This window comes from Ambystoma mexicanum, chromosome 6q (genome assembly GCF_040938575.1).
Source record: "Ambystoma mexicanum isolate Mex_15411 chromosome 6q, UKY_AmexF1_1, whole genome shotgun sequence".
Classification (NCBI taxonomy): domain Eukaryota; kingdom Metazoa; phylum Chordata; class Amphibia; order Caudata; family Ambystomatidae; genus Ambystoma; species Ambystoma mexicanum.
In genome coordinates, this window is record NC_090937.1 from 131828069 (window position 1) to 131851689 (window position 23621).

At 41.6% G+C, this 23621-nt stretch overlaps 1 protein-coding gene across 2 annotated transcripts in view; it reads right to left on the reverse strand.

The window, feature by feature from the left end:
* The window catches only part of GRID2 (glutamate ionotropic receptor delta type subunit 2), a 2892146-nt gene that overhangs the window by 2273725 nt on the left and 594800 nt on the right, over positions 1-23621 (reverse strand). For both annotated transcript variants that reach the window (XM_069630564.1, XM_069630565.1), the window contains exon 2: positions 13268-13423. In XM_069630564.1, coding sequence (XP_069486665.1) covers positions 13268-13423 — 156 coding nt within the window. The remainder of the gene's footprint in view (positions 1-13267; positions 13424-23621) is intronic.

Here is a 23621-nt window from a genome sequence, read left to right on the forward strand (position 1 = left end):
GCCGAAAAGCAGTTTGTTCTGTTTATGATTCGATTTTACACTTAGAGAGATGTGCCATGCAGCGTTACATTACTGCCACGCGCCAAAAACCGCCAATAAAGGGTATGCCATACGCAGAGCGGTAAAAACAGCGCAGAGGGAGCATGTTATATTCAACAGCGCAGTGGAGAAAGGTTTTAGTATTTCTGTATCTAAATGTGCCATCTTTAATCCGCTGCCAGGCGATCTAGCCTCCAGAGAAGCCATCGGGGAGCGTGGGATTCCGCGCGTCATGCATCTGAAAGTGGATCAGCTGGCAATAATGACAGGACATGAAAGAGGTGGTTTCAGGCTAGCAGTTCCTTCACCAAGCGCGAGATCCACGGTCCAAGGGGAGCCGAGCAGAGCAGCAGCCAAAACGCCTATATTACCTTTCATGGTATGGACACGGCTAAAACGCGCCTCCCATGCGTCAGTGATGGGCAGCCTTGATCTTTTATTTTAGGAACCCCAAGGGCGCATATCTATCCTCATTAGATTTCTTGTGCTACTGGAAGCAGTTCCAATTTATATTAAGGCATGTACGCATGCAGGTTTGTTGACACACATCTTAAATCTGGTTTTAAGGCACTCACTGAGAGAGGGGCGTGGGAGTGTTGTGTGTGTGGGTGTGTGTGTGCGGGTGTGTGTGTGTGTGCCCGCGCCTGCGCAGCTTAGTCTACAAGCAAATCAAATGCTGTCACGATTGTTTGCAAATCTTGAGAACTTAATGACTGTCATGACCAAGAAACACATCTTTCGACTCTGGAAACAAAAGCATGTTGCACGCTGACAATACGTGAATGCAAGGCCTGGGAGGCATCTCTGGACTAGGGAACACCAGGCATCGCAGGATGTCCAGTAGGGAAGGGGTTTACATCTGTCTGGCAATCTTTTAGTGATTGGTATGCTCTTGTTTGTCTATCATCATCTTGCAATGCCCCCACAGTTCTCAACACATCTTCTCAAAATGTGACTTTTTCAACAATACCCGACCAAGGACTAATACAGGTGGATGCACCGACGGATGCACTGTAGCTCTCGTGCTAGGTCCAGGCTTTAAAACAATAAAATAAATTAAAAAATAAAAAACAAATACTAACAAAGCAAGTCTTCACAATGCCTTTCTATAATCTGCCACAGAAAGGAAAATTGCATGGTGGGCACAGCCAATTCCTCTAAAGCATTGCATATCCTACACTTCTGCTGCGTCAACAAGAAATCTCTCCCAGTAAACTTTCACCCTCACTGCCCCACATTGTTTCAACGTGAATATTCACAGACTCACTCCTCACGTTTGATGACGTCATTTCTTTCAGGATATATTCTCTGCAATGAAACTCTTTCTTATTATCCTAGTAAGTGCAAGGGTTGTAACATCTCAGTTACACACTCATGCTTCTTCCAGCTGGTTAGCACCTTGAGACAATGAAGTGCCCAATTCATGGAACGTTTAGCGCCAGCAAAGTGACTTTGTACTGCCAATAAACACATTCCACCGGGCCCAATTCACACAGTGCTCTTGAGTGTATTTTTGCAGACCAAAGTCACTATGCCCTACAAAAGTACTCTTTGCACTGAGCTAAATGAGCCTAATTCACAAGAGAGCACTAATTAGCGCAGAATTCATGTTTTTTGTGTGAATAAGACCCCCTTAGGGCAGTGCAAAGAGTACTTTTGCAGTGCAAAGTGACTTTGCTCTTCGAAAATAGACTTTGCACCGCTCTGTGAATTAGGCTCCGTAGAACGAGTTTATTGGCAGTGCAAAGTGACTTTGCTCTTCGAAAATAGACTTTGCACCGCTCTGTGAATTAGGCTCCGTAGAACGAGTTTGTTGGCAGTGCAAAGTGACTTTGCTCTTCGAAAATAGACTTTGCACCGCTCTGTGAATTAGGCTCCGTAGAACGAGTTTATTGGCAGTGCAAAGTGACTTTGCTCTTCGAAAATAGACTTTGCACCGCTCTGTGAATTAGGCTCCGTAGAACGAGTTTATTGGCAGTGCAAAATCACTTTGCTCAGCTCTAAACATTCCATGAATTCGGCCCTACGTTTGTAACATGCGTGTTCCAAATGTTAATATGTCGGAGAGTTCATTAAAACGAAGGTTCTCACTGCAAAAGCAAATTCTTCAGTTCCCGGGCAATGGTCACATGTCACAATATGTTCAAAAGGTTCAACATAGAATGTGCACACTTTGCCTTTAATAATACAATTGTCAGAATGAGCCTTATCAGCTTATGAAAGGTTCCACATATCTTCAGGACTGGCGCCATTGCTGATGGTGGTGCCAAGATCCTATGCATGACCTGTGTATGCCCATAAGGTAATATGAACCTCAGTGAGAGTTCAACGTGTCACTCCTGAATGAACTTGCCTGAGAACTGTAATGAGGGTTTGGTAAGTAATCGCCACCAAGAAACACTATTTGTGCATTATTTGTTTGTTCCTTGAGGCTTATGGGCATTTGGCGGGTTAGAAGTATCAAATAAATAAATAAATACATAAATAAATAAATAAAGAAGGAGGAAATGTCACATTTTGGCCCAGAGGAGCAACAGGAAGGTCATCCACAAGAAACAATAGGCGGCCCATTCAGACACAATGAGGTGTGTAATGGAGTCACGGAAAGGGCGCAAAGCAGTGGAGGGTGCCCAGATTGCTTGTAAATGAACAGATGCATTGTGCAACCACCAGACTGATGCACATATAGATGCCAGATCGATGATCATGCTGGGAAATTTTAGAAAATCTTGAAAAGATCCATTGAGATGGAGGCACACTTAGCCACTTCCATATTCCAAAAGAACAGGGCAGGTATCAGTCAAGTGTGTTTTTTTTATTTTTTGTATGTATTATGTACTGTAACTGAGTCATGCAAACATTAAAGAATTAAGAGACTCAATATTACTTAGGTTACCATTTCATGCATATGTAGCCAGGTGAAGTGGGAGAATGGAACAAAAGGCTCCCACCAATCCCCTCACACCCCTGGCCTAGAGGATCATGGCCCAGGCACCCGCCACGAGAGGAGTTTGCCCATCTACCAGATGACCAAATACCCTGGTACAGGAACATACGGATGTGCCCACCCGCCTGCCCACCAGCCTGCCCTGCCCATGCCGACATCTGCGGCATGGATGAACTCGACTGAACCATTCAACACTAAATCAACACATCGTTAGAGATGCCATGACGACCTAGCCAACAGTCAGCACACCCGTGCAAACATGCACACTGGACACTCCCACACCAATCCACACGAAGAACATATTGAGTGCTATGACGTAGGTGATGGACACACCCACTGACGCGCATCTTTATTATTTTTCACATAGGCTTTTCAAAATGCAGAAACGCAAGACGCACAATGAACTCATCTAAAATGCATGCTCACGCTTCTCCTAAACCCATGCATTGCCATGAGAAATATAACGAAATATAACATAGACATGATACTGGGGATAAAGCAATATGATACCATAACCTAAAGCGCCGTGCATCAAACGTTTCCACCTATGCACCAGGCCCAAGTAGGCCGCAAGTGAGGGCTTCCATGAACATTGAATGAGCAAGAGTACAGTTGCTGACCCTGCAGAATGAGCCCGGCGAGAGCAGACAGTCAAGGGCACAATGTTGCAAACTCGCATGCCGCAAGCCGACGCCAAGGTCACACCTGCAAATTAAGCCAGGCACAAAGTGGAAAATGCAATATTAATTGTGCAGAATTCTGCCTCAACCACGGTCTCACCTAACGTGACCAAGCCGAACCTGACAGGGTGCCAGGCCCAGGAGGAGGGAGGCGCCTGGTTCCCACGTTTCAAGACACAGGCAGATACAATTAAGCGACTCAATGGACATCTGCGGCGGTGGGAGTAGTCTGCCTTCCAGCATATGAATAAATCCTCACATTGTCTGCACATACCCATAGTGATACATTGTTGCAAATGGCAGGTGCACCGCGAGCTGGGAACAGCGATGGTCCCAGGCTGGGGGGCTCACGGGTGGACCAATCAGAACATGGGGCCCTTATCACTGACGCCATTAACATTAGCCAATCCTCAGGGGTCTTCATGTAACAATTTTCATGTATCAAATTGAAGGGACAACCCAAGTATACCATCTGACTGACCCTCAACCACTAATAACGCTCTCTATACGTATGCTATACTAACCCTACCACTCGAGGAACCAATCCAGAGTGGTGATAGGTTTTTTGCTAACTTTCCCAGGTGACGCAAGTAGCGCGTCATACTAAGGTAAAAAGGGCCTGCGAGCCCCACGATTTAGAGAGAGAGTGTCAGGACGGACACGTACGATCCTTGACCCATCCCTGCCGTTTTGTTTAATAAACAGCAGAACCACCTTGCTTCTTGCGTGTGTCTCATACTCATTCTTTTGGGATATACGGGAGGAGTTGGGGCCTCCCTGCCCGGAGGTCCGCGGACGGCCCAGCCAACCCCGGGAGAATTTCCCCCCGACACAGGAGTTAAACATTCAAAGAAGGAAAGAGCTTCTTTTTTTTTTAGTATGTATTTACCAGAAAGTAATTGGGGAAATGGAGACATCATGCGGGGAAATCTTATATCCCACACAACTAAGACAGGAGCACTTGTATGGGAGGCATCTTGAGGAAGGGAGGTTTAGATTAGCAGGCACAAGCATAATGGGATGTTCCTTCAATAGACGAGTTAATAAGAGCACACTTGTTCTGCATACAAATTACTAAGCAACATAAAATGAATCAAATCGTCTCACTAGTTTATTCTGTCCAAATGTGGCTGGAAATCCTCTATTCTCATGGGTTGACCTTGTACACTGTGACTCAGGCAAGCTGTCTTCTTCTTGGGACTGTCGTATTTGTTAAGAACATCAACACTCTTGTGACAAGCAATGCAACTATGGCAATTATTACATGGTTTCAACTGAAATCATATACAGGATTGTATATGGTTAACTATCATCATCAGGTACATATTCAATCGAGGGGGTCAGAGTCACATCTGATAGAGGACAACATCGAAGCTGCAGTTATCTAAGATGTGACGCTGGACCCTGACACTTACACTTGATTATTAGTAACCCATGTGCAATTTTATGTTGCACATGGACAACTTTCAACCATTTAGAGAAAATGTACGGTCCTTTCCTCTAATACGCCTGTCACTTCCTGTTTCTGTGCAACCTGGTGTGGTCTGAGAAAACAGCCGGAACAGCATGCAGATGGATCGACACACATTTGATCAGCAATAGAGTTAGGTAGCCGTGTGGTTGTGTGATGAAACTGCACGAAATATGACTTTCAGATTTCACTGCAGTGACGTGAAGGTGAGGAGTTATAACTTTTTGGGTTGGGTGTATGTTCTTATAGGTTTAAATGGGAGCTAAATACAGCAAGCAAAGACATTTTGCTCATTATCTCTCCTTGATCGTCAGACCTGACACTCATAAATTGGTCTACATTTTCGAACATCAAGCAATGACTTTTAGAATGTTCCTTCCCAGTGATTAAACAGTTCTACAGCTTTGGAAGCCATGTTTCAATTCTTCATATGAAAGCTACTCCTTGCTTTGACTGCTGGCAGCACCAAGGTATACACGCCAGTGTTGTGGAACTGCAAGGACATCTGCATAGCTTCCAAGTTCCTAGATTTAGGGACGGTCTGAATACATTACTGTTCATTGCATCCCCAGCTAGAGCATTAACCATTAGAATGCCAGCCAAGAATAGCCCCTATTATCACACTATGAGTTTGCCTCACTAGTGGTGTACTCTCTATAATGTTCTCCCTTTCATTTAGAACACCCAGTTGCTTCCCAGCTAGGTATGTACGTACATGTGAATACACACAGTAGAAATTAAGCTATGTGTTTGATTGGATGTGTGTAAACCAATCATCACTCAAGCCGTGTTCAAACAATTGCTCATCAAAATAGGTCTCATGATGAACTGCAGTCAAACCCTACCGCCCTACCACCAAACTCCCCGGCGCTAATAGCGCCGGATCACAAGTTCGGCGGTAATGTAATTCCCCATTCCCCATTGAGCCCATTCGGGAATGCCCCACTCCCCATTGGGCTCAATAGGGAAAATTCGCGCTCTTACCGCTGGCGGTAATAACACACATTTTCAGCCGATTTCCCCCCAGCTCAGAGCTGTGGCGAAATACGCCGAAGTCCTGATTTGGCGGACCCTTAAATCCAGCGGTAATAGCGCTACCGCCAGATTTAGGGGTTACCGCCAAAGTCGTGATCAGGCCCAATATGTTTGAAATCTGCAACATGAGTAATTAACTAGGAGACGGGCACTACTTTCTTTAGATACAACTTCCATTATGATATGAGAAATTGAATACGAGAGAATGATGGCACTTACTTTCATTTCAGTCTACTATATGGTCTTAACTTCTTCCAAACAAAAGTATTGCACATTTTCAATGCTACATAAGTATGAGTGTGAAGCATAACGAGCATCTTCTTTTTGCAGGATGCTCAAATGTTTTGGTTTGCCCGTGAGCTTCTAAAAGTCAACATATTCAAATGTGGTTGATACGTCTCTGCAGTCAGCATAAAATGGCAACCCTTCATCTGTGTATTCTTGTGGATAATCTGCTTTAGCATGATACAGTGATGAGTTTTTGAAAGCTCTCTTGATAAACTCTAGGTGCCTGATGATTTACAAAGCATTTTTCAATGCGATTGCACCATTGTACACAACTTTTGTAAACTAGGACCTAGAGAACTTGGTGTTATGTCAGACAGCTGTTCAATCTGCACTTTTAAATTAAATGACTTGTTAATGTCTTAGCTAATGTTATGAACAGAACCACCAGCATCTTAATTCCACATTTTTCTCGGGGATCCTTTTACTTTTTTAATTAAAAGTTGATGCTGTCTATACAGGATAATGGAGTTGAATTAGCTGAGAGATTTCAAACATCAAATTGGTTGCTTTAACTCAACTAAAATTACAAGCTGAAACTGCTTGTTTAATTTCCCCAACAGTAAGTCAGGTTGAATAATGAAGAATATCAACTCTACAAGGGATGTATATATATATATATATATATATATATATAGCTAGTATGAGCAACTAAATACTTTGCTTTTTGAACCCTCGAAAAAGGTTCCTGCTCAATGGTGGAGCCCTTTTGCTCTCTGACTAGCGATTTTACATGTCGTGAGAGCTCCAGGTGAACACAAAGTAGTGTGCAGTCACCATTTCTTTCTGCATACTTGAGTTCTACCTCCTCTGCTAGCACTGCCTAGGAGCCCTTAGCTGTGTTTCTAGAAATAAACAAGACTCTTTACACCAGTGGCAATGTTATGCTGTGAGCTGTGATAACATTCTGCCCCATGCTCCCATTCTGAACCTTCATTGTCTTCCATAAGTGGCAAGTGCTGGTAGACATGCCTTGGGGTATACGATGGCTTTATTAGCCAGAAATGATTACATTTGAACTCATTCGATATTGTTGACTGATGCTTCCACGCTTGACCTTTGACGCTCAGTGAATAAAACGAGGTTGCTCGACTGTAACCATAAAAGTCAATTTATAAAAAAGAAAAAAAAGAAAGGTTTATCCAAGGTAAGCGTCTAGTGCCACAATGGGAAATGCTTAGGAGCTGAAATGACTGTCTGGCCTAACATACAGCGAGATTGCAGGTAAGTATTTAATAGTACACAGGTGTGCATCCTGGATGGAACTCTCTGCACACCTGCAATACTAACTAAAGGTTCAGGCATGGTAATGGCCATTAGAGTTTTGCAAATGCATTGCAACGGCTATGTACAGATCTCAACTAGTTCCTGACAGCGTGATCTTCTATAGTGGACGTTTAGTGCTGGTCGACCTTAAAAAGCCCTATAACACCTAAGCCAGAAGTCCTGTTTGGTAAAATAGCCATTTGTAAGTGAGTTAGAAAGGCCCAAACACTGCTGGATGTTGTGTATGGCCATGTACTGAGAATACTACATTTGTACCAAGTGATATGAAGATGTCTTCTATCAATGTCTAACACATAATGTGGTCATGTATGTACACATGTACCAGAATATGTCTGCTGTGAATGCTGCCTCCTTTCTGATCCCCGTGTAACCCTCCTTCCACTCATCCTGCTTTCCCTGCACACTTCTTCACCCTCTAGCCCACCCCTGTCTCTTTGTTTTTGGTGCTCAAAAGGCAAATGTGTTTGCTTTGTCACATTACAAAACACCAAGAATAAATACCTACATTAATAAAGTAATCCTTTGAGAGACTATGGAAAGACATGGGACTGGATTTTGAAATTATGGAAAGGTGGTAATATTGCATGCCTTGCTCTCCAAACAATAAAAGGAGGCTGATTCGTGGAATTATTAGCGCAGTGCAAAGCGACTTAGCGCTGCCAACAAAGCTCTTGAGGCCTAATTCACAGAAGTGTTTTATAATGGCAAAGCCCCATTGGAAAACGCTCTGTGAATTAGACCCATGATTTATAGAGCGGTGCCAAGTGAATTTTTGCAGTGCAAACTCTCTTTGCACTGCAGAAGTACTCTGCACTGTGGATTAGGCCCATTTTGTGCAGTGCAAATAGTACTTTTGCAGTGCTCTGTGAATCAGGTTGTTTGTTGGCAGTGCAAAGTCAGTTTGCAGCAGTGCAAAATCAGCTTGCACCACGCTGAAAATCCCATGAATAAGCCCCAGGATGTCTAAAATGGAATTAAATTAGCCTATGATAACCAGTGCAGTGCTTCCAGTTGTAGTTAAACATGGTCAGATATGTTGCTGCCTGAGACACAATGTTAAGGTATCAGGTAATAATATCGCCATATATATGGTCGCCATAAATAATATCGCCGGGAAAATGTCGTGGCAATATTATTTGGGTGACCATATATATGGGGACAGGGGCAAAAAAAAAAAATTCCATGCAATAATGTCGCCACAAAAAACGGCCATTTTTCGGCGATATTTTAGCATTGCGAGATTTTTGTGGTGACATTATTACATGGAACCAATTTTAAATCATTGTGAACATCAGGTGGGTGTTTATAAATAAAGACTATTGGCACAGATACAATGGGTGAAGACCAAGGCCATTGTTACAGAATTCTGTAACGTGGTTTCAAAAAGGGGACATGTTCTTCAAAAGCGGTGCATCTGTCATACAAGCAATCCCTTGGAAACAGTTGTTCATATTAAATGACTTAATAGCAGAGAAACATTACGTCAGTCTGGAGGAAATATATTTCAAGGGTAGCCATTCTGAGAGCAATCTGCGTGCCTTCTTGATTGATGTAAGTGGGACATGCAAAGCAGGCAATGAGGGCAGCCAAAGTGCAGGCAATAAGGACTACCAAAGTGCAGGGAATTGGGAGAGCCAAAGTGCAGGAGATACAGACAGCCAACGTGCAGGCAATTAGGAAAAATAATGTGGAGGCAATTAGGACAGCCAGAGTGCAGCCAATAAGGACAGCCAAAGTGCAGACAATAAGGACTACCGAAGTGCAGGGAATTGGGAGAGCCAAAGTGCAGGCGATACAGACAGCCAACGTGCAGGCAATTAGGAAAGATAATGTGGAGGCAATAAGGACAGCCAAAGTGCAGACAATAAGGACAGCCGAAGTGCAGGCAATAGGGACAGCCAAAGTGCAGACAATTAGGACAGCCAACACCGAGGCAATAAGAACAGCCAAAGTGCATACAATAAGGACAACCAGAGTTTAGGCAATAAAAACAGCCAAAGTTCAGGCAATTAGGACAACCAACGTTCAGGCAATAAGGACAGCCAAAGTGTAAGCCATAAGGTCAGCCAAAGTGCAGGCAATTAGGACAGCCAACCTGCAGGAAATAAAAAGCAGCCAAAGTGCAGACATAGTGATTCAAGGTAATTAGTGACAGAGAGAAGGCCATGGCAAACTTTGGAGAGAAATACGGATCGAGACCAGACTTAGATCGGATCCATAGAAAATGTCCTAAAAATGCATGTCTGCTTGCTGATCTGCAGATCACAGCACACCTGCAATCTATACATTAATCTGTTCACATAGACCCCGACATTTGTTCGATAATGAACTTGCATGTATTTCAAATGATGTGCCAATGATTCCTTAAATCGTCTCTGAATTTGCATCACACATTTAGATGTTATTTGAGGCCATTCACTGTACAATTATTACAATGAAAACGTTGGTTCATGTTTGTGCATGTGTAACTTCTCTTTACAGTCTGAGTCATAAGACTTGTCAGTAAAAAAAAGCATATGGTGCAGACCTGGTAGTTTTTAGAATTGTTTACGGCAAATTATCTGCTTCAATATAACTACATTTAGCAAATTAACTTACTTGAAGTGATATTTTGTAATACATATTACAAATCAGTTGGTTCTCTTTTCAAAATTCTCATTTTGTGGTTACATGAAACAATCATTATTTTTCAAAATATAAACGTCATTTCTGTTTCTATTAATGTATGTATTGATTTATTTGTTTGTTTGTTTATATGAGGAAACAAAGTATATTTAAACGTATTTATTATCTTGCCTATTTCAGAAGTAATTCAAACATACTTATTGTGTTTGTTCATGTTGTCGATCTTTTGTATTTTAATGTAAAAAGCAGCATATTGGGAGTAGCTGCACTAACGCTTTGGAACACACTACCGACTCACATTAGAAATTAGCAATCACACCAGTGTTTCAGGAAAAAGATCACGACCTGGCTCTTCGACAAATTCGACTAAGGTCTCAAAGCTGTCAATGTTCTGAATATGTTGTAACTGAATGAATGTATGTAACCAGATTTCTAAGATTGTAATACGTCAAGCTCTTAAGTAACCAACACCATGATACCTTTTGGTTTGGGAGTGTAATAAATAAATAGATGAATAAATACAATATTCCCTATTTCATATTTGGATGTATATATTTTAACATATTTTTTCCTGAAGCACTATTGTTGGTGGCAAAAACTGAATCCCAAGATTTTTGGTAGCTTTAGTTTGACTCAATATTTTTCTGATAGATTAATTATCTGCTTATTAGCATTCCCTTTTTAAAAGTCTATTCACGTCTTTCAATGTCCACATATTCTAGTTCTACGTGATCAAAGTCTTCCTGCTCTCTTTCACTCCCAAAGAAATGTGCGTTTCTCTGTAACTGAGATCAGCAAGTTCACTTTGGTTGTTTGTTTGGACAAAAATCAATTTTAAAATCATCTTTGAATCCAGACTTAATTTCCTCTAGGATTTCTGCTTACAGAAACGGGCCCTGCTTTACAGAAGTGTTTTACAATGGAGCAATCCTATTGGACAACACGTTGTAAATCAAGCCCACCATCTTTTATCAGAAATATAAGTACATATTGTCCTCTGTTATTGTTAGCACGTTAGGGAACAGCAGCCCAGTTAATGATTGACTTATACATATGTTGATCGAAAGTCCTCCAGAATTGTCACAGGTACATTCTGATGCTCTACTTCCATAATTGATCATCAACCAATCAAACATCAATCAATCAATAAAACAGCTGTATGTTGTTTTCATCCATAAAAACACAATACATAGAAACATTATTACACTATTGAATATTTCAGAACATAACAACAATATTCAAACACAACGTTGATAAATCTAAGGCATCAAATTCAGAAAGAAATTAAGACAATTAGAGGTAAAATGTTAAGTGTTACAATAGCTATGTTTCTAGCACCTTGCAATACAAAGTAAGACACCTTCACTTGTCTAGAATGCCCATAAGCATTCTTGACGATTAAGATAAGAAAATGTCCTTTACAACAGTCCAGAGTGGTTGGAGGAAGGGTTCCCAATCGAAACCTGGGGAATAAAACTTGCATCATGGGACAAATCAGCACATCCAGACAATGTTAATAGGGCCACGCAGTCTTTAAATCAAAATAAGCATGGCGTACAGTGTCCTTTGAAGCTATGCCACACGTTTAACTCGTCCCAATAACATTGCTTCAGCTCCTCGCCATCCTCTCTTTGGATAGCATTAGGATCTTCAAACGCCAGCTGCATGTGGAGATCATCATTTCAGCTTTCAATGAGGAAGAACCAAGGCAACTCCCCTACACTCACCAATTCTCTTATCTCTTCCAGATACGTTTTATAAACTGAGGGGCCAGATTCGGCTTAGATTCTAAACCAGACATAAAACTTTATGGAAAAGCCAGACCATCTGGTTCTGCTCTGCCAGGAACCAAAGAGGAGCACACTGGTTTGTGGAACCTAAGACGTCCATGTTCTGTATTCACCAGGGCAGAGGCATTAATATACCCCCACAACAGCCTTGGCTGTATACACTCACTTATAACTACTGGGACGACCAAAATAAAGGCCATGTTTTACACAACAATGGAGGAACTCTTGTCACATTGCATCCTGTAATGGTTTCTATAATTTTATCATTATCCAAACAAATACCAATTATATGCTATGGAAAACCTCAGATTGATACCTGCATTGCATACACTTCGCACAGGTGCAGTGCTCGTTTCGTTTGTATCAAGCCTTGCCTTGAGCATGAATTGTCCTGTCAAAAATAAGTATGGAAGTGATGCATTTCTGCATTAGGGAAATACTTGCCCAAGTGCACATTATGGTATTACACTTTTGTGCCACTACAGAGAAAAAAGAATTCCACAAAAATGAAGCATATTGAAGATTCAAAGTTACAAAACACTTTACTGTAGAAGTGCGAAATCATTTTGAACCGTGCAAAGAATTCCATGAATCGGGCCCTTGGTGCTGAGTTGAGCTGATATAATGGGCGAAGGAGAGATCTGCATAGATAACGAGGAAACCCAGAACCTGTTTAGAACAAATGCATAGATTTGGGAAACATGGTCTATATTTACGATTTTTTTTTTTTTAAAATTAAACAGTAATTTTTACTCTCCTCACTAAAAATGTCTTTGTTTATAATCGTTGATTGATTTAACCTCTTTATTTTGTCACTTCATTGTCAGTCCTGATTATTATGACATAGAAAAATAGTGATCTTGTTTGTGTATTGCATGTCTGCACATTCTATTATTGTAGATGTTACAATTGTGCCACTGTGTTGTACCGCCGATAATTTTACAATACATTAACTGAACATTCTCATAAAAAGATTACCCCAAGAAATCATGTTGATTGATGGCGTCAATTTTTCTGTTGCAAATTGCAAACTTAGTTAAACTTCAGTTTTTCAATTGTATGTGAAAACACGGTATTCTATACAAGAAGACATGTCCTTCAAACTTACCTTCCTGGACCGCGTGGAAAGGGTTGTTTCCATCCACAAATGTCACCGAAAATGTGATCTTTTCTGTCTGCAAAATGTCCTCATTCTGGTTAAGGTCAGAAATGGCCATGCGAAACACTTCATCATCCCTTTTAGCCGATTCATCAAAAATAGCACCTGTAAAATAAAACAAAAAAACAGACATGCACTTAGTAAAATATGATCCCACATGCAGATGGAGCAGAAAGTACTGATGCAGACACAGCTGTCAAGAAAAGAGTGGGTGCTGTCATAACACGTTTCCATATCTAACAAGCAATACAAAGAGTTGCCCTTTCAGTTCATAAACTGTTGTCAGTGTCCAAGATCCGCTAGAGCTTGCTCTATGAACGGCAGGTGGCAGTTTGTAGCCTCTGGGCACAGGTCTACCATGTGTGTATACAGCATTGCAGAACTCCTTGTGACAGGCCAGTCGAGCTGAAAGAATTCAAACTCCTTTGGGCTTACGCAGGCTGGCAAAGTAGTGTGGTAATGATACAAGCGCAATGCTGTGAATACTCACACCCGGTTAGTAATTGGCAGAACTCTGTTTACCTAAATGTGAATGTTTATTTATTTTATTTGCATTTTTAAAGCGTGCAACTGCCCTCGGGCATTGAGGCGCTGTTACAGAAAGCTCACTTCACGTACCATACGTAGAAACAGTAAAAGATCGGTTACAGCCATTACTCGTGTTCCAGGTTACATGGGAACAGTGACATAAGTACAGTATGAGGACACAGTAAAGAGAATGGTTACAGTCCTTACTTGTGTTCCAGGTACCTGGGAGCAGTGTGGCAGGGATATGTTTACTTAAATAAGGTGGTTTTCAGTGGCTTCCTGAAGGCAAAGAGTGATGTTTCTGATCTCAGTTTAGGTGGCAGTGAGTTCCAAGATGTTGGTGCTGTTAAATTGCTTAGATTGAAGAAGGATGATGGCGATTTTGGAGGAATTCTTCTATATAGAGATACCCAATGAGAATAATAGGATCTAAAACTGAGAACTCATATGAAACTACTATTTTAGTCACACTACTGCACATTAAATAAAAATAATAGAAAAACAGTATTGGGTACATGATATGTAATGTTAGGAGACACATGTCTCCTTTATTGGTGACGCTCACCCTCAAACACTTTGGTCCTTCTTGTTTTATTGTCCTAATTGCACATGGTGAAGCTAGTCCAAAGCGTTGCTAGCCCAAGGCTAGATTTGCACTAAACAAATACTGATATGATTAAATGGGGTCTTACCAATAATGAGAGCAAATTAGATATATTTAATAATTAAGACCTCTTAAAGAGGGTACAGAAATATACACCACATCTGTAGATCTTGCCCAGCCCGTCAACAGTGTAAACTGAGATATTGTATGGATACAAATTACAGAATTGAAATGCCCTGACCACATCATGGTGCCAATAAGAGCTTTATACACAAACAATTCTATCAAAATCAGATTAAACAAAGACGGTTTGCTAAGAAAAATATACCAACTTTCTGTAATTTGATGTAAGGATACCCGTTAGCAGCGGAGCTGTTTAAACTATTTATATCTGACCTAAATGAAACACTGAAAGCAGTTGATGCCTTCCGTCCAAAAATAAATGGCGACCTCGTGGGCTAAGTGCTATATTCCTATGAGCTCATCATACTGCTGGACCAGACGCTGATCATCCACCAAAAAAAAAGACCTGCTGGATGCCCAAGATCTATATACCAAAAGAAACGGTCTAAAGATAAATATCCAAAATCTGGGTTAATGATACTAAAACGAGCTAGACGCAAAAAGAATTCAGATGGTATCTGGGACGGAGCTCATGACTCAAGCCAGTAATATGCAATACCTTGGAATTGACATAAACCAACGGATATGTGATAAACGACGCATAGCGGAATTAAGATCAAAGACAAAGAGTCTCGCCACCCAGGGAGCTATAATACACAAAAGATATGCACATTTTTCTCTACTGCCCATCATAACATTTTATAGACAAAAAATTGTTCTGGTCTTAGCGTATGAGACCGAAACTACTCTGCCTTTTCCATGGAAGAAATGGGCCTCAATGGAAGAAATGTTCTGTAAAAAAGTTCTAAATCGACCAAGATGCATGCCTATGAGCCTAATAAGGTACAAGCTGCGGCTATATATATTATATTTCTCTTATATTTCTTTTACATTTTGTGTACATTTTAAAATGATTAGGGTTTAAAATAATTCATATATAAATAATAAAAAAATATATATTTATGAAACAATATTTAATACCAGAATGAAAAAAAAAGGTTATGACTGACAGAGTGTGGTTTGCTAACATAAATTGGCAGAAGCTTGTATACATTCCGTTGTAATTTTTATTTTTTAGCTAAGCAGCTCCAAAATGGCTGGGAACCAAGTCAATAATCCGACAAAGAAAATGTAAATAAAGTCGATGCTCAGTCTGATCTATTTATTGTGATAGAATATGATTGTAATAGAATAGTAACTACAATTACTGCATCCCGTAAAATGGTGGCAGCGGGGGTTACAGAATCTTTGCACCGATGCAAGTGTAATTAGCTCTAGGGCAACAATTTACGATAATGCAAACCATTAAAAAAAGATTCTTTCAAAGCATTTCTGCAGCAGAGCAATACTTTGACCAATGCCTAGTCCTTTGTCCTGGTGCAGCACATAATTCAAAGCATCTGTCTTTTTTACTAGCGAAATGCAAACTTTCTTTAATATGCCCATTGAGTTCTACCTTTGTGTTTGGTTTACTGCTGCTGAGCTGGAAATCCTTGGCCCGCCTGCGCTAGTTTTGAAACAGCTCATGCGCTATTTCTGAAACAGCTCATGCGCTATTTCTGAAATATCGCATGGCTGTTTTGGAGGATGGCAATCCAAATAGGGCATCCTTGGAGCACAACAAATGATCTACTTGCAGAAGGGTCCCGTCTGCACACTGGAGGGGCTGCAGAAAAGGCAACTGATGATACTTGCACACCGGCTGGTGCCATTTCAGTGCTAAATTGTGTACCCAAGTAGAAGATTTCGCTAGTGAGTCCCCTGTGTTCCAAAAGCTTTGCATGTCGTGCCCCAAAACGGAGTTACCCAGAAAATTACGGTTAAAACATCCTTTTGGGTGAAAGTAAAAATATGTGCTTTTGTGGTATTTCTCAACATACCATTTGTGTACATAACAACACGTGATGTTCTATTAGTACTGCAACAAGAACATATTATCTCATTAGACACAGTATGGCTGTTAAAAAGACGGTAATCTAAACACCACCTGTTTTTTACTTTTCCTCCATCCTCATAAGATGCTCTGAGTGTTTTCCTTTTTTTTCGTTGTTTTTTTTTTTCCAAAGCACACATATAGTAAATAGGTATTGTAGTTTTCATGGTGGGAATCACGCTGATTAATTTTGGTTTCTGACTTCAAACAAGAGGTCAAATGTGTATAATGTATCACTCAACCAATCTTGGATAAAACATGTCCGCAACCATCATCTGTATTTTGCTCAGTGCAATGTTGATTTGATTTGACCATCATTCTCTGCGGCGCATTTGGCATTATTTACTCTACAGTTTTAAAGTTGAAATAGTCCCTGCTGGATTCAGTGGTGTGTAGTAGACTACTAACGCTTAATTTAGTGTAATCGCAGCCTGTAAACTGAGCAGCGCCTCTTTCCCTACACACCACTGAGCAATTCCCCCTCAGGCTAAATTCATACTTGCAAGCCTCTGCCAGCAGGTCTCAGCAGATGCGACCATGGGGCGTCGATGGATTAACAGCTGTAGATGCGAACACGTTCTTGTTTAGCAGTCTGGCAAATTTCCTTTCTATACAAAATCGCATGCCTTATTTTACAGTGTGTATTACAGAAAGAGAGCTTACTTACTAAAACAGTAAGTAAGCTCTCTTTCTGTAATACACACTGTAAAATAAGGCATTGCTCCACTGTGGATCTCAACAGGAGTATGGTGTTAATGGCAGAGAACTCATATTTCTAAAATTCTCACCAAATGATGAGTTGGGATTGTACAGTATGTTTATCTACTGAAGTACATGGAATAATTTGAAGAGGATAAATTACCCATACATAGCCCAATCACTACCTTTTACGTACACCAATGTGGTACCTAATCTACATAATCCCAACTCATAATTAGGCTTTTTGTCTACAGGCAAGTGTTATTTAGAAGACTGCATGTTTTACTATTAGCATCTACTCATAATGAGGTGGCATTTCCTCTTTGAAATTATTAGGGCATGCTATCTCGTAATACATGCAAATTTATGATATGATAGGTTATTTATAACACGCTTAATACCCAGAGGTTTCTAAGTGCAGAACCGGGGATTGAACCTGTCGTTTTGCTCCGTGTCGTTTTGCTTCCAAGGCGAGCACATTGCCGCTGAGCTATCCTCCCAAGAGGATAATCATCATATCTATTTGACACCAAATGCCAGTAACCACCCACACTATTAAGCTAGAGTAAATGCACCAGGTTCACTAAAGACATTGAATGACACTTGAACACTTTAAGTTAACCTTTTATTTTCTTGAAAGACTTCTATAGGCTAATCCTGCAGGCACACCACAGGGGGAGGGTGACCAATGGCATGGATCTGTGTAAAATAAAAGGTGTTGTTGCCTTAAACATAGGTCTTTCTCTGAAATGTATCACGTTGATAAAATACTGGGTCACATGTACATGCATGTGAACTATTTTACTTATTTCAGGCACTAGTGTTTGAAGGTGTCTGCCAAGCTCGCCATAGAATCTGAAAGCTCTCTTTCAAAAAACACATACCTGAGATCATGCACACTTCCGGGAAGATGTCAACAGACTCATGATGCTATAGACACATATGAAAAAGGGAGCCACAATGACTCAATGGTTTTATCCCAGGGGTCGAGATATGAGGTCCTACTGGATGCAACCTTGCAGCTAAATGAAGGTAGATGGGAAGAAGGATTGACATTTGAAGAAGCAGAAAGAGCATGTATTAGGGAAAGGGATTGTAGCTAGGATAGTTTAGGTTTGAGCAGAATCAAATCAATAATTGGGCTAGGTAGAGAGAGAATTATGTTCACATTTTATCAGGAGGAATTGGGGTTTGAAGCATGTGATTTCTGAGTGGGTGGGCGTATGAATTACGGATGGTGAGGCAGTAGATTGAATGTGCTATTTGTAGGCATAGGAGAAGCTAAATGAACTGTGATCCCTACTTGCAGTTACTAGGTAGAGGAGAAGGTCAAACCACTGAGAACTCCACAAGCATTTTGTAGGATTAAAAGGCAGACACACTGAAAATTACGTGAACATTTAATACACATAGAACAAGTGAATGCCAAAGCAGTGAGGACTCCTCATGCATTGGATAGGCAGATGGGAGGACGAACACACTGAGAACCCGAGAACAATATGCAGTCTTCGAAGAAGATCAAAGCACTGAAAATCACACATGCCTTTTCTAGACATGGTTGAATGTCAAAGAACTGAGAAATCCACATGCATTCTGTAAGCATAGGGGAAGGGAAAACACTTAGAATCCTGTATGTACTTAGTGGATGTAGGAGAAGGCCAAATCACTCAGAACCTCATACGTTCTTAATAGACATAGAAGAAGGGAAGGCCAAGGCACTGAGAACACCACATGCAATTTAGATGTTCAAGGGAAGACCAACACAATGAGAAACCCAAGTACATTCTGTACGCCTAGAAAAATATCAAATCAGTGAGAGTCCTACATGACTTATTAGGTTTAGGAAAAGGCCAATCCACTGAGAACCACACTTTCAGTTTATCGGTGACAAACCCAGTCTATCATCATGTGCAAGCATTGTGCACCAGAAGCAGGCCTATAGCACACCCTGTGTGCCAGTGTACAGTATTGTCCCAAAATGGTCTAAAAAACACATGCTAGTGTTTATGCAACATTAGAGTCTGTTACATCAAAAGGACCACCTCCTAGGTCAACAACACCTGCACAGCATTTAATGAAAAGTACACAGAGCAGACCACAATGAGGAAGATAGATAAAACCATCCCTTAAACCTCCCAACAAGACTGGATTGTAAAGCTATTTTAAAGTGGGAAAGCAACAGGCTCATCTTGGCAACTTATATACATGTGCGCAGACAGTGATTTACGAGGAAATTTCAGTGATCATATTTACACCTCTTCCCTGAGGGCCCACATGGAGGGGCATCATCCACATTCCTGGTAAAAGAAATGAGGGATATGGTAGTACCCTCTAAACCAGGATTATCTAAGTCCAGGGCTCGAGGCGGGATCTATGTCGGGTTTTTGGGATACCCGTCATTAATATTCAGGAAATATATCTGCATACAATTATTCTAAATATATGCACATTTTTCTTCATAAATATTAATGAAGGATATGAGTAAGCCCTCTGCAGCAGGTTATGGCTAGTTTTGTTCCACTATCCCACACCACTACAACAGGACCATTGCTGGAAGAAAACACAACAGATCCCTAAAATCAAGACGATTTGTGTGCAAGACAGCGACAGTCATGGGGATGGAGTGGCAGTGGGAAATTTGGTGGAGGCTTTTACTTTGTCAGTAGTGATTAAGTGCATCGTAAAAATAAAAGTTCCTTTGTCCTTCATCCTCAATTACTTTAGCCGCTCCAGCCACAGAGCCACTCTCTGAAGCATAGTACTATGCTCACAATCTGGGGGCTCTGCAACAAGTTATTTGGCTCTTGCAACCAGCAAAGCCACACAGTGGGCCTCATTATGACTTTGGAGGCAGCCATGCCCTTAATAAGGGCATGGCTGCCTCCAAAACCGTGTCTGGGTCCGGGTTCCCTGAATGGGGTATTACCGGGCCATTCTGAGTTTGGAGGGCCCGGTAATTCCTCACTCAGGGATCCCGGGCCCGGGCCTTCCCCATTCCCATTTGAGCCCCCATAGGGCTCAATGGGAATGGGCGCGGGAGCTAACAAAGAGCCGAGTGCGACCGGCCCGTTGTTAGCTCCATGGTCCCCTTGCGGGACCCGCTAAGGACGTCTGGTGAAAACAGACGTCCACATTGGGTCCCGCGAAGGAACCTTGTAATATTGTGGAATGGGTTTAACGTGTCCGCCACCATTAGCGGCACGCGTTAACCCATTCCGCAATTGTTATAATGAGGCCCAATGTCTTCTACATAGTGTTACATTCCTGAATTCATGAGTCTGATTAATATTAAAACACAGGATTTAGTGATGTTTCTGCCAAACTGGACGTTATGCTTACATTTAGCTTTGCAAAACAGTGGTCCAGTAATGCCTTTTATTCTTCAGTTTCCCAGTGCACCATGTTTCCCTTTTACTATTCTCTTGCCCAATCATATAGAAGACAATGGGGAACTGCAAGAGCACACTATTGTACATGCTATCCACCCTTAGACCATCATCCAACATGCCCCGACTTTCAGAAGTCAGGCAACGCAAGGAATATGTGATTACATTACTCATTACTTTACCTCACCTGTTCTTCCCAAAGGGCACCTCCCTTTGCTAACACCACTAAACGGAGGCTGTGCTGCTAATGATGGTAAAGTGATCCTGCTAGTAGATATTGTCACTAGTGTAGACATTGCTGGGCCAGACATGAGGGTCATGAAGAAGGCTGCACTGGCCCAGAGTCCTGGGGGTTGGAGGTCACTAGCCAGAACATGACTGCTCATGAGATGGCGTGCCACCTGAGACTTCTTGCAGCCACCTTCACCACTGCAGGAGGGCGATGCACTTCCTCATGTGTGGCATGTGATGTGGGTTCCTGGACTACATGACAATGCATCACTGTCCCACTGCCTAAAATGCTTATGCATAGAGGAGATTCACAAGGCAATCTTACTTGATTCATCCTGATGAACTGTCTTCTGACAGAGGTTTTATATTACACTGCTTGCATCCCCCCTGGCAGTCGATAAGCAACTAAGCGCAGACGTTGTGTTCAGTTTCTGGAGCCCACAGGATTGCTAAGCACATTAGTTTTATTTCTGTATTGGCAAAATGAATTGTATGAACGTGTTATGAACACAGCGTCAATCTAATATAATAAGAAACAATGAAGTTGCCATTAATATAGAAGTCAAGCATGCTCTTTTTAATCCTACATAAAAGCAATTATACTAATAATCCAAGTAGAGGCTTACACATGTTCATAACATCTCTGAGAAATGAATGCAAAAGTTATTCCTGAGTGGTATGATTGAGCGTACTGAACAACAACAGCCAATGGGCCTTATTTCGAGTTTGGAGGTAGCCATGGCGTATTTAGCGGCATGGCTACCCCCAAACTTGGGTCCGGGACCGGGTCCCCCAAAAGGGGACTTACTGGGCCATTCCAACGTTGGAGGGCCCGGCAATTCCCTTTCGCGGGTCCCAAACCCGGCACGTCCCCATTCCAATTTGAGCCCCCATAGGGCTCAATGGGAATGGGGATGATGCTAACAGCAGGCCCATTAATGACGGGCCCATTCTTAACATCCTGGACTGCTAGCGGATCCCGCTCTGCACGTCTGGCCTGGCCAGGCATCCAGAGCGGGACCCGCTGCAGACCTCGTAATGTGGTGGCCCAGAGTGAACGGCGCTGGTCCCTTACCGGCACTGTTCATTCCGAGGCCGCCTCCTTGTAATGAGGCCCAATGTTTCAGTGGATAAATATGCATACCAACCAGCAGGAAATGGAGTGATGGAGTGGAAACTTTCCAGTGAAACATTGCCATATTTTGTTCAGTCTGCTCAATAATAGCACTAAGGAACAGCTTGTGCAGCTGTTTTACAGCTACACATCTCACACCTCTCTGTCTATCTGGTGCCTGTGCACATGAGCTATCATTTTGCTCTGGAAATTGTTAGGAACTTGCAGAGCAGGAAATCCATCCAATGTAACATATTAGCTACAGTAATCCATATGAAACAAACGGTTCTCCAAAGCCTGGCTCCAAAACCTCCTGAGAATTCTACATGAGTTGAATGCATGAACTATTTCACCTACTAGTGCTCAGAAGAGGGTGTGTGCCGATCCGATAGCCGATCCGATAGCTCTGATTGCAGGCATTAACCGTGTGTATTGCCTTCTTTGGGACCATTCCATGGCCTCAGCGCACCAGCCATGTTTTTTGCCTACTGTACAGGTGCTGGTTGCTTCCTTCTTTCTGCTCTGCCTCTCACTCTGCCTTTTCAAGTGGAGCTCCAGATTTTCCTTTAAATGGCTAGTGTCTTCTGCTGACTTTGGTCCAGAACCAGAGCACTGAAGAAGCCAACAGCGAATGGAAGCAGGAGAGCGCTTATCTTTCTTATTTGGGCTAAATCAGCACACAGGAAACGTGTGCATGTGCTAATGGTCATGCTGGCTGTTTGAGGCATCATCACTTCATATGGCCCCCTAGCTTAGTCTGCAGGTTTTTAACAGCTGGTATAACCCACCGCACCAGCCTATTAAACAAACTCACACATGGACAGTACATCAAAGCATCCAAGACATTTCATTCTGTTGGCTTATGAGAAAGGTAATAAACCAGTTTGAAATTTTGCAACCTATGTCTCTGATGTTCACCTGATCATCTTCGGAGAGGTTAAGGTTTGTGTTTGTGTGTATGCTACAGTGTTCTGAGGAAAAATACTAACTTGTTTCCTCATAATTATATCAGATGGGATTCATTGGGGTTACTTAAAAGCTGATACTAAAGGCAGTAGCATCCTTTGACAGGGATCCACTTCCAGAACATTTGGCTGAAGCAAATGCTATGTTTTTGTTTCCACATCAATCTCAGAGAGCACAATACTATGCATTATGATTGTGTAAGCGATATTCAATCAACACTACAGCTAAGTCAATGCCTAGTCTGGGATGCTGAGGAAAACCCTTATTGATGTATTTTTATGTCCAGTTCAGTACTCTGGATGACAACCCTGTATAACACCCCCCTCTTAGAATCCCCCTGACCCGACTGAGCCAAGAAGTAGGTTTGTTTTGCAAATTAAAAGGTTTATTTGAAAATTTAAACAATATATATATATATATATATATATATCACACTTTATAATAAATTAATATCTGATAGTACACTTAGACATATGATGTTGATCAACAATGGGTAATCTGGCACTAGCACACTTCTTTACAATCAATGAGGAGTTAATATAGGATGGATAAAGTAGCAAAAATACTTTTATGGTTTCAAGGGAAAAGCAATGAGGAATAAAATGCAGTACAGAAATACTTGATATGATCTTAGCAAAAGATAAGATAATCACTTTTTCTCTGGCAATTCACCCCCCTCCCCATTGCAATGTAAGAAAAGGAAGGAGATGGAAAGAGGA